Below are 10,783 nucleotides of genomic sequence, written 5' to 3' on the forward strand. Positions count from 1 at the left end.
TGCCACTTTGCAACGCTTGAATCAAAAAAACGTTATGCCTCTCCTGCATGTTTACCGAGATTGTATTTATAGTTAGGTTAGCTTGGCATGCATAATGCAGTCCGTGGAGACCAAACTGTTTCGTGAGCCATGGCCATTTTGTGTACGACTTCAACCGAGCAAGTTTTTAATTTTTAAATTCCACTAATGGGATTTAGGAGTTTAAAAGGGGGGTGGTGATGTGCTCTGAAGTTGTGTGTCAGCATTAGAACTGGGTTGGAAAGCAACAGCATGATTTACACAAAAAAAAAGGGCTGACAATAGAGCCATTCTTTGCAGTGTGTGTGTGTGTGTGTGTGTGTGTGTGTGTGTGTGTGTGTGCGCGCAGGTACAGGTGTATGTGAGTGTGTATCTGCCTGCGTTTCTCTCTGTGTACATGCGAGTGTGTCAGTGTTTGTTTGAAAGGAGAAAACTAGGGAGGGGCTGCCCTAGATTATTATTTTATCATAGCTAGCTACTGTAGCTGGCTACAGTCTCCGAGAGGATTCCGCCCCCCCCCCCCCCCCCCCCCCACACACACACACACACACACACACACACACACTCTCCCACGTTGGTGCACAGCTCTGATCTGCTCTCTGCGTTGAGGAGACAAGAACTCGGTCTCTCCATCGACTTCTCTCAACTTGTACCCTCGATCCTGCCTTTCATTCAGGACCTCAGTGATGACAAAACCCATACGTCATCAATCAAGTGTAGACTGGAAATCACTGCATGTATATTTGTTTTAGTCAATCAGTCAACTGTTCCCATTCTTTGCTCTCTAAAAGGCACTGGACACCGTTTCAAATATTTTCTGACCGGGAAGCTATCTGTGACCCACTATCAGCTAATGGGACACAAAGCTAGCATTAGCATAAGCATCAGCGGGGCTAAACTACCAGCAATGACCGCTAACGGAGCGCTAAGGTAGCATAAAAATAAAAGCTGGGTTTAAGACTGCAACATCAGCTCTGCAACCCGCGAAAGAAGCAGCAGCTAGCAAGCGCGGCGTCTCTCTTCAGTGAAAAAAGATTACTCGCTTTCATTGTACGGTGAATAAGAAGCTACAGTGAGCAGCCGGTTAGCTTAGCTTAGCATAAAGACGGGCTCTTTTCCAATACAACAAAAGCTCATGAATTAATACGTTTTGTCTCATTTATATAATCTGTACAAAAACCAAAGTGTAAAGACGACGGTTCCCGTTTTACCCGCGGTCATTTGTTTGACTATTTCCAGCTGACACTTCAGGGATAATGAGATAAAATGATGAAATGTTCCCTGGTGACCTTTAGAGGTGCTGGTCAGAGGCTTTTGTTACCTCCTGAAAGGAGCGGGCTCAGTGTTTACCAGTCTTTAACTAAGTTTATCGGCTGTAGCTTCTTCTTTACAGAACTAACCTGAGAGTAACATCAATCTTCTCATCATACTTTTCTTTTAAATGCAGAATAAATCACCCTAAATCTGAAGCAGAGTCTAGGCTCCTCGCGGGAAACGTGTTTAAGCATTGCGACTTCGATCAATTAATAGTCACATCTATTCATAATACAGCAAAGCAAGTATTTGTATCTCACTGTGTGTCGGATTGATGAGTTGATCAACAGAATGGCGTGTTTTAGGTACGTACAGGTGTTGGGGGTTCCATTGGGTGCTGGCAGGTAGGAACCAGCCTTCCAGGACTTGGCTTTGAAGCCCTTCTTGCAGCGCTGGCAGTCCTGGCCCGTGGTGTTGTGTTCACACTGGCACTGGAGGTTCCCATCCTGCAGCAGGCACTGGGAGGCATGGAGGTTACACTTACACCTTTAAAAAAAGAAAGAAGGAGAGCACGCAGATTAGATGAGAGAGGCAGAAAGCGAAAGTTGTAATCACACGCTGGGTGTACGTGTTAATGATGATAGAAATTGTAGTATTTTTACACCGAGGAGACAAAAAAAAAAAGACAAGTGCAAATAGTGAGTGTTAAAGGTCTGATGCAGAGATGGAACACAAATCTATTGTGGGTGAATTGCATTATAGTAGTAAAACAAGATTAAACTAGATTAAGATCATAGGATTAAGGTACGTAAGGTTCTAAGTAGTTTGTTGTTTACTGAGCAGCGAGGGAAGTTACACTGCACACCTGACGAAGGGTTAAAAGTAAGACGTGTGTGTGTGTGTGTGTGTGTGTGTGTGTGTGTGTGTGTGTGTGTGTGTGTGTGTGTGTGTGTGTGTGTGTGTGTGTGTGTGTGTGTGTGTGTGTGTGTGTGAGTGAGAGTACCGTATGGGTGTATTGTACACCTATAAATGCTCCGGTAAAATGTTGCCGAAATGAGGATTGGAACACACTAAGAAATATGAATATTCAATGCCATCAAGATGAATTGTTGTGAATACATTTATATAAAGAAAACAATGATTTAAAAAAAAAAAAAAAAATGTTGGTGTGAAATTTAGAAGTGTCATCAAAGCTACAGCACCCGTTTCTATTTAGATGTTTGCTCGAGTAGTTTGTACGATTTCCGTGTCGTTTGATTTCACCTGCAGCTTCTCTGTATCGACACCCAAACCGAGCGAAGCATCAAAAAGGAACCAAAGGTTCTTCTGAAAGTCAAAACTCCTGATTGCCCGAACGTAGACCTGCAACTTTTAATTGACTCATCAAGTAGCATCAGCGCACCCTCGGCTGGTTCCTGTGTGTTTTGTGTCTGTTGTTGCTTTTTTATTGTGATGTTATCCGTCCCCATTTCTACTCGTATATGAAACTTTTTTTACTTGCTACCCTAACTGAATGTTATCACGTTGTTATGCAAGTATTTCGTATGACCTTTACAACCCAATATATAAGTAGTTTTTATTTTATATTCCTTGAAGATAAATTTCCTTTTTTCTAAAGGTATCTGGAGCACAAGGAAACAAAGCAGGATGTGAAGTGAAAAAAGAAAACACTTTCCAAAAGTTGAATGCAAAACATTGTTGTGAAATTCAAGTATCTGAGTGAGTGTGTGCACGAGTGAGTGTGTGCACGAGTGAGTGTGTGCACGAGTGAGTGTGTGTGCACGAGTGTGCGTGCACGCATGAACATGATGTGTGCACAGTGCGACCGCGGCAGAGGGCAGGGCCCAGGTGGGCTGATCCAGAGGTTGTAGCTCAGCTGGGAAGGAAATGAGGATCTTAAGGACATTCGGCAGCTACGACTTTAAATTACAGCCTTTTCCAGATGAGCGACTGGACTCCAATCCAGTTTGTTCCACAGGAGTGAACAGCTATCCGTCTGCATCAAATATTCAAAGAATGGCCCCTGTATTCTGGCAGGATGACTGCTTCAATCTTCCTTCCTCACACTAATCTGCGCTTTCTCATCAATTTTTCTTTTTTGTGGTTTATCCTGTCGGGCCTACCAACCTCAATCCTAGCTCCGCGACATTACTTTACATACGGAATAACGATGACTGAAATGACTTAGAAACTTAGAAAAACGCGCAGTAAACTTCACAGGAAACGGAATGGAGGCAGTCGATCACGGCGCGTTGTCTCGCATCACATTGTTGCTTGCTGTCCTATAAATTACCCATGGTTCTCTCTGATCACCTGGACGAGCTGACAGGACGTGCCAGGGAAAATCCATCCGTCGACGAGGCCTCCTTTCCTGCATGCCTTCTGAAGGACACGAGCTGTCCACTTAGCGGAGAGGGAAATTGAACATCTCTTTTTCATGGAGGAAATAAGAGAGCGAGCGTGTGTGAAATGGGACAGGTGTGTGCGCCCGAGTGTTCCTGGCTCCAGTGATTGTGATGCATTTAACCGAGAGCGGCGATGACAGCCAACAGATCTGAGAAGCGGAGGCACGACGACTAACGTCTGGATTGAGTGACTGACAGCGGCGAACATATCACCGCTTCTCATCTCCCGCATCTTCGGTGATAAATCTCATCTGTCCCATCTTAAAAGAGGAAGCGCCGCTGAGTGCAGGATCTAGAAGTTGTAGTTTTTAAAATCAATACTAAAGAACAAAGTGATTTTCTACGTACGCGTGCTGCTGGGCGCTTTGTGTCTCGCAGGCCTAAGGGCGGAAATGTCCTCCCTCCTGTCAGCTATCTGGACAGTCGACATATAGAGGCTAAAGCTTGCGCCACTGGAGTCCTAATATTAACTAAATCCTATTTTAACTAACTATTTTATGATATAATTAAAGCGACATAGTCAGTCTTGCAGGTTGAGGCTTTGTGGACACTGCATCCCCTTGACCTGCTTTTGTGACTCCTGCCACATAGGAAGACCAGGAGTGCTTCTAGCCTTGCACTCCTTCCGCATGAATGATGCGACACTCCAACTTTTCAAGTGCAGCGTCTCTTTAGCTTTCTCTCTTTCGCTTGACAGCTTGCACTGGGATTTCTCCCGATTGCCCCCCCCCCCCCATCCCCCCTTCGGTCCCTCCACATACAAATAATACATGGGCACAATCATATGTTAATGCGCAAGATGTCTGCCTTCACTGCAAAGTCATCAAAGTGGGAGTAGAGCAGCTCTGAGCTGGAGGAAGTTAAGACAGGACAGCTGGATCCATCACAAACCTGTCTATTTAGAGAGAGAGAGAGAGAGAGAGAGAGAGAGAGAGAGAGAGAGAGAGAGAGAGAGAGAGAGAGAGAGAGAGAGAGAGAGAGAGAGAGAGAGAGAGAGAGAGAGAGAGAGAGTCTAGGAGCAGAAGGAAGTAAGTGATTCAAATGTATTCCAGTCTGCATTAGAAACCACACGCACAAGGTGGTGGTTTAATTAGCTGGTGTAATTATGGGTCAATACTTCTGTTTATCAGTCTGTTGGAGACTGTCCTCCCGAGGAAAAATGAGCGTATCATTGGTTTCAGCAAATGGTTGAAAACAACTCATATTTACGTTTGAAGGGACAAAGCCTCCAGCAGCGCTTGGAATTATGAGAGGTGTCCGTTGGGAGCAGAGGAGGAAGTCGGCTGATGTTACCGTCGAGCCACAAAGTCTGCGGAGGAAGGAGGTCGTGGTGGATGGATGGCTCGACAAAACATCACACTTAAACACTGCAGACTGCAGTTTGTTCCCCGTTTCCTACAGACGCCGTTCCCTGGCGTTAACCAACACGACACATGATCGTTCCCCAACCCTGGCCCAGTTGTTTTTGTGCTTAAACCTGATCAAACCTTAAACCACAGCGGCGTAAGATCAAAACATGGTTTTACTTTAGAAACGGCATCCTGTCATAAAATGCTCAGTATTTGTTATCCTGGGGTGGACCAGAAAAATGTTAATACTGAAAGAACTATACAGTAAATAAGTTAATTGACTTGAATTCTCTGTAAAGTTCGATAGTTAGTTCACTGACCAATTTCTTGACGAGTCATTCCTTATCAACTCTCACTTGGAACCCCAAAAAGGAATCAATATTTACATTTTTATGCACATTTTAGTTACGGTTTTGGTGTCCCCTCAACTAAACTGGTCCAACATAAAGAAGATATTATTACTCCATGAATGCTCTAGCTTAGCATCCAAACAATACAACGCTGTATTACTAGTTTGCAAAAGCATATGTTTAAAAGAAATGTAATGCTGGATTATGGTGTTTTTTTTTATCTCCAGAATGACCAACCTCCATAAATATCTACAAATCTCAATATCTCTTGCATCACATTATTCACTCGTAGCTACATAATAAGCATTTATATGGTTGTGGTTTAGTTTAGAAAGAGTGTGCTCTCGGTTAAGTTTTTCAAACATCGTGACCCAAACCATTATCTTCCCCTATCAATACGGGTTTTTGAAACACAAAAGTTCTGGTCTACGTACCCCAGAGCACTTCACTGCGGCGTCTGTGTGGTACAAACATCAAAAACGTTGCCAGCAATTAAGTTTCCTCCGAAACATACGAGTTGAAACACATTTCGTGGGCCGTAGCAGGAGACAGAATTGGTGCATGTGTGTCGTATGATCTGCGTCTACATGCCCACACTGTGTTTTGCATTAATCAATGATCTGATTTATCTAATGGACGGATTAGCTGTCGGCTCCTCCGCGTGTTCCTCTGTCCGTCCTCCTCGGCGGTCTGTCTCTGTGAAGTCACGTCGGCGCCGTGCGTTTAATGACGTGAGGGCTGCCGGTTTTAGACGGCAGAGACGCAGCAATTAGGAGAATAAATAATAAGAAAGATAAACAAACATCAAGGGGGAGTCATGTGGCGGCAGAGCCTGAGAAAGCAGCTGGAAGCAGCAGTTAATGGGGCTTTATCTGTCTCTTTACTGTAGTCGATGCCTATTCCTCTATTTCTCTCCGGGGACGTTGGCTATCGCTCCCGCTTTCTTATTTTTGGTTTTGCACTCTCCTCCCACTTTTTTTTTTTTGTTTGCTCCCAAATTCCATCTACTGTAAGCGTTCCAGTCCTCCGGTCTTCGCTCACGCTCTTCCTCTTCGTTCATCCATTTTATCCCCCATCTCTTTCTTTCTCTTCCCCGTCTGTCCGTCTCTGCAGCCCTGACTCCTTTTAGATTTCTTTTTTTTTTCTTTTACTACTGGAGCGCATTGAGTAAATTGGGTTGTGGACTTGTGTCTGAGCGGAGTAGGTGGAGGAGAAAATAGGCGGGTATAGATGATGTGTGTGTGTGTGTGTGTGTGTGTGTGGGGGGGGGGGGGGGGAGTAGGGCAGCTGTGTCAGAGCGCTGACAGTCCACAGCGGTGAGACCCGGAGGAGGAGCAGGGGGAGGGTCCGCATCGACGTGCTCTAACCTGGGATGACAGACCGCATCGATGCGGCTCCGACCCAGCAGGAGACCTCCCTCCTCTTCTGCTCCGCGTTCGATCAGCCGTCACTGAGAAGGCCCACTCGCTGTTTGAAACAACTCCCTCCCCTGATACCGCAACCGGCTGCACTACCTGCTGGAGTCACAGTACAGTGAGAGCCTAATGGGCAATGAGTGTCAGGGCTTCTGTTGGAGACTTAGCATCCAAACCACTCATGACATGGAGGTCCCATGTGCAAATGCATGAAATAGCAGGAACATGGAGAACATGTAAGAAGTAATACATTGGATTTTGTTGAATGGTGCCTTGTGCTCTTTAATACACTTCCAATCATGGTCCTGTATGCAACTTACACAAGTGTGATGTGGACATTTACAATACTGAACACTGAGAACATCGCAGTGAAGTAGGAACAGGCGGCAACATCTGGTTCTGAAAAGTCAAGGATGTGTCTTAAACTTCTCTCCTCTGGTTGCAAAAAGAAGTCTGACTGTGTTGAAATCTATGAGAAAATGACTCTACTTCTCTCTTGATTTTATTCCCTCAGTAAACATTGTAAACATGAGTTTATGGCCTCAATCTCTAGTTTCAAGTCTTTTTCAATACAGCATGATGTTCATTTTGTAAATAATGGCTTTAGGGCGTGGCTACCTTGTGATTGACAGGCGACTACCACGGCGTTGTCCGGTCTGGGAGTCCTCCACGTTTTTCGTCTTACACCTTTAACCCCTTCATAGTGTGTTTTCACTTTGTGACAGTTAATCGTAGCCATTTTGGTCAACTAAAAATGTCTTATTCAGCGTTGGGCGGTACTCGGCTCTCCCCTCTCGGCCAAAAACCAAAGATAGCAGTGGCCGATTATGCCCAACTTGAGGCACCAAAACCGTAGTCCACCAACCAATGGGTGACGTCACGGTGACCACCTCCACTTCTTACATACAGCCGATGAGGAGGAGACATTGAAAAGAAAAGAACAATATTTCCATATTCATAGATTCTGTATTGTTCATTGAGGGAGAAGGATTGGTCTTATTCGTTGATAGATCGTGATCATGGACTTTTCTTGTTGTCTTTGTTGTTGTTTTAATTGTGTCTATATTATCTTTATGGTTCACTGTGCTGTGCCACAAATTGCCCCTTTGGGGACATTCAAATGTTTTAGGTCTAAGATGTCACTTTAATTAGGCAATTGAACTTTTTCAGAGAAGAAACATATCAGACATAAATCATGCCTGGAGGTGATATTTAAGTATGTCCATAAATTCAAATCCGATTGGTAGAAGGCGGCCTGCAGGAGAGCCGATCCCTCCGACGCGGTCGTATCCCGAGCTCAACGGCGAGCGACGGAGCGAGGAGTGGGTGCCGCGTGAAGCTCGGATCATTGATCAGCAAGCACGCCTTATTGGCTTCTGCCGAGGTCTTTATCACCGCGTCCCCTCCCACTTCCTCCCTCGCCTTGCCTCGTAAATTCAGAGCGGCTAATTGGACATGACTGCGTTTATGTTCCAGCTTCATAAATTTCTTTCTCTGAAGGGAGAGGATCGATTTTCCTCGAGTGCAACCTCCCGTAGCAGGAGAGCAGCATGAGTCTCTTCAAACGTTCCCCTCCTCACCTCACCCCCCTCCCCCCTCTCTCTCTCTCTCCACAATCCATCCTTTCTCTCACATGCTCTCTCTCTCTCTCTCTCTCTCTCCCTCCCTCTAGACTAAACAGGTAATCTATAACTGACCTCCCCTGCAATCATGTGGTGAGCAGGGATGTACACCGTGCCTCTGTTCATGACCACAATCATTCTTTCACACGCGTCTATCAACCCGTCACCGTCGCCCATTAAAAGCCGAACTCAAGCTCGTTATCCGTCATTATCTAATGAAGGTTGTCGACCGCAGAAGACCATGAATGTCTCGGATACATTTCCTCCCCTTTTTGTCTCGGGGTTTAAAAATAATACATATTTGTGTGTGGGGCGTCTCACGAAAGCCATCTGAGGGAGAAAACGCGTCCTACTGAAGCATCTTAGGCTGTGTGTGGTGTCTCCTCATCACTCACGAGGACATGGATACACTCACTCACTGTACATGTCCAATGTGGAAAGGTCACTGGACGGGTTTTTTTTTTTGGGGCCTCTGAAGGAAGAAGCTGAGTGAAATTGTCCAGCAAAAAGACTTCTTAAATTATTCAAAAATGCAGGAATAACCTTGATTGTCTTTGCAATCCACACCGTGTGTGTGTGTGTGTGTGTGTGTGTGTGTGTGTGTGTGTGTGTGTGTGTGTGTGTGTGTGTGTGTGTGTGTGTGTGTGTGTGTGTGTGTGTGTACGATGCAGTGTACGGGATGTGTGACCTCCCTGGTGTGTACGTGGGATGATTCATTATATTAGCACAGTTTGCTCTGAGTTAAGTCTTTCAGTTTGTGATGCACTAGATAGAGGGATGGATGGATGGAGAGAGAGAGAGAGAGAGAGATTGTGTGTGACTAAGCGTGCGAGTAAATTATTTACACAGGATACAGTAACTGACTATCGCGTGCGCGCACGGTCCTGAGAGCAGCGCTCTGATTGGTCGGTTCGAGTCGCGTAAAGAGCAGCAGGCAGAGTTGGGCTCCACTTTGAGCTACCTGCTCTCTGAAGTACGGACTGTATGCACAGCACCAAATAACTAAATAATGGAGCCTGGGCACATCCTGTTCTCCCCGTCCAGACCTCAGAGGACCGTTCTCATGAGCACAGCAGAGAGAGGGAGAGAGGGGGAGAGAGGGGGAGAGAGAGGGAGAGAGAGGGAGAGACTGGAACAGCTCAGGTGTGGGTTACATGCCAGCTGTTTTAAAATGTACTGTTTCTGCTGGCCTTTCAAACTGCAGGGGTAATTAATATGTAGCCATCAAAGGATTTTGTCACCCTGGCTGTTTCCAGCAAGGCTTTGTGCAAAAGCATGAGACACAATTTGTAAATAACTTTCTTGGTCACTTAAACTGTGAGTAAACCATTGTTTTAAGAAGTGGCTCGGTGATATGATATTTATTCAGATTCGGGGTCCCTGTATTGATGGCAGTATGCACATTGACTCTGTAGTGTGTGTGTGTGTGTTGATTTATGCGCCTTATCTTTTTAAATCATTGCACATCCCTCTTAACAATGTGCAGTACGAGGAGTAATTCCAGCTAATGGACACCGGAGCATATCGTGGATTCATTTTTCATAAATTAAAATTAGAAAACAGACAGACAGTGGTAGTCAGAAGCGACGTACAGCAGAGCGAGGGTTGTATAAGACGACCACGTTCAGACCAAATTTAGCAGCGGATGAGAAACGCTCATTCACTGCGAAAAGAAAACAACCCGCAAGGTCGTCCAGCAACAAAAAGTCGAACCCGTTCAACTTGCCGCAAAGCACAGTTACATCATCCAGAGAGACGCTGGCCGATGAAGTACTGCAAGCTCACACACGAGGCAGGTATGTCCACCGTCTGCTTTTTGACTGTCACAAAAGTTAAAAGGATTGCCGTGACGACGATGATGATGACTCTCTAGACTTGTACGATTCTGTCACAGAGTGGTCTAAGTGGGCAATGCTTTGGTGTCTGAAGAGCTTCAAATCTCCCGGATCGTGTTTCTTCTTCTCGTCTTTACCGAGTAAACAAGCCCCCACCATCTTGACCCGCATGTTCTTTTAGCAGGACTTCTTCTGATCTGATCGCCCCCTAAATCATTCAAACGTTTCAACTAACTGAGAACTAAAAGAAAAATTATCAAGTGCCCATATCTACTGATCATCACGCAAAATATTAATTAATTGAAACAGCTTTTTATTGGTCAAAAACAATGTTTCTACTGAATAAAATCCACTGTTTAAACTTCATTTCCTGTTTGATTATGTGTCCAAAAAAAAACAGACTGCCATTCTTTCTTCCGCCAAATAAAAAAATTCCAGTAATGAAGTATATGTCTGTGCTTAGTGTGCACACATAAATGAAATGCTGTGTAAAAAGCCCCACGCCAGCGATTTCACCTATAGTTTTCTCTGCTTG

The 10,783-nt window shown here is 45.0% G+C and overlaps 1 protein-coding gene across 1 annotated transcript in view; it reads right to left on the reverse strand.

Annotated features, from left to right (window-relative positions):
• The window catches only part of ntng2b (netrin g2b), a 32,810-nt gene extending 24,259 nt beyond the window's left edge, over positions 1–8,551 (reverse strand). The window contains exons 1-3 of the mRNA XM_068705654.1: positions 8,489–8,551; positions 3,566–3,654; positions 1,646–1,818 (exon numbers count right to left, since the gene is read on the reverse strand). Of these exons, the coding sequence (XP_068561755.1) occupies positions 1,646–1,818; positions 3,566–3,654; positions 8,489–8,551 (325 nt within the window). The remainder of the gene's footprint in view (positions 1–1,645; positions 1,819–3,565; positions 3,655–8,488) is intronic.
• Between the last annotated feature and the right edge of the window lie 2,232 nt (positions 8,552–10,783).

This window comes from Cebidichthys violaceus, unplaced genomic scaffold (assembly GCF_023349555.1).
Source record: "Cebidichthys violaceus isolate CVI_PGR_0920_01 unplaced genomic scaffold, fCebVio1.0.p SCAF_12, whole genome shotgun sequence".
NCBI lineage: Eukaryota > Metazoa > Chordata > Actinopteri > Perciformes > Stichaeidae > Cebidichthys > Cebidichthys violaceus.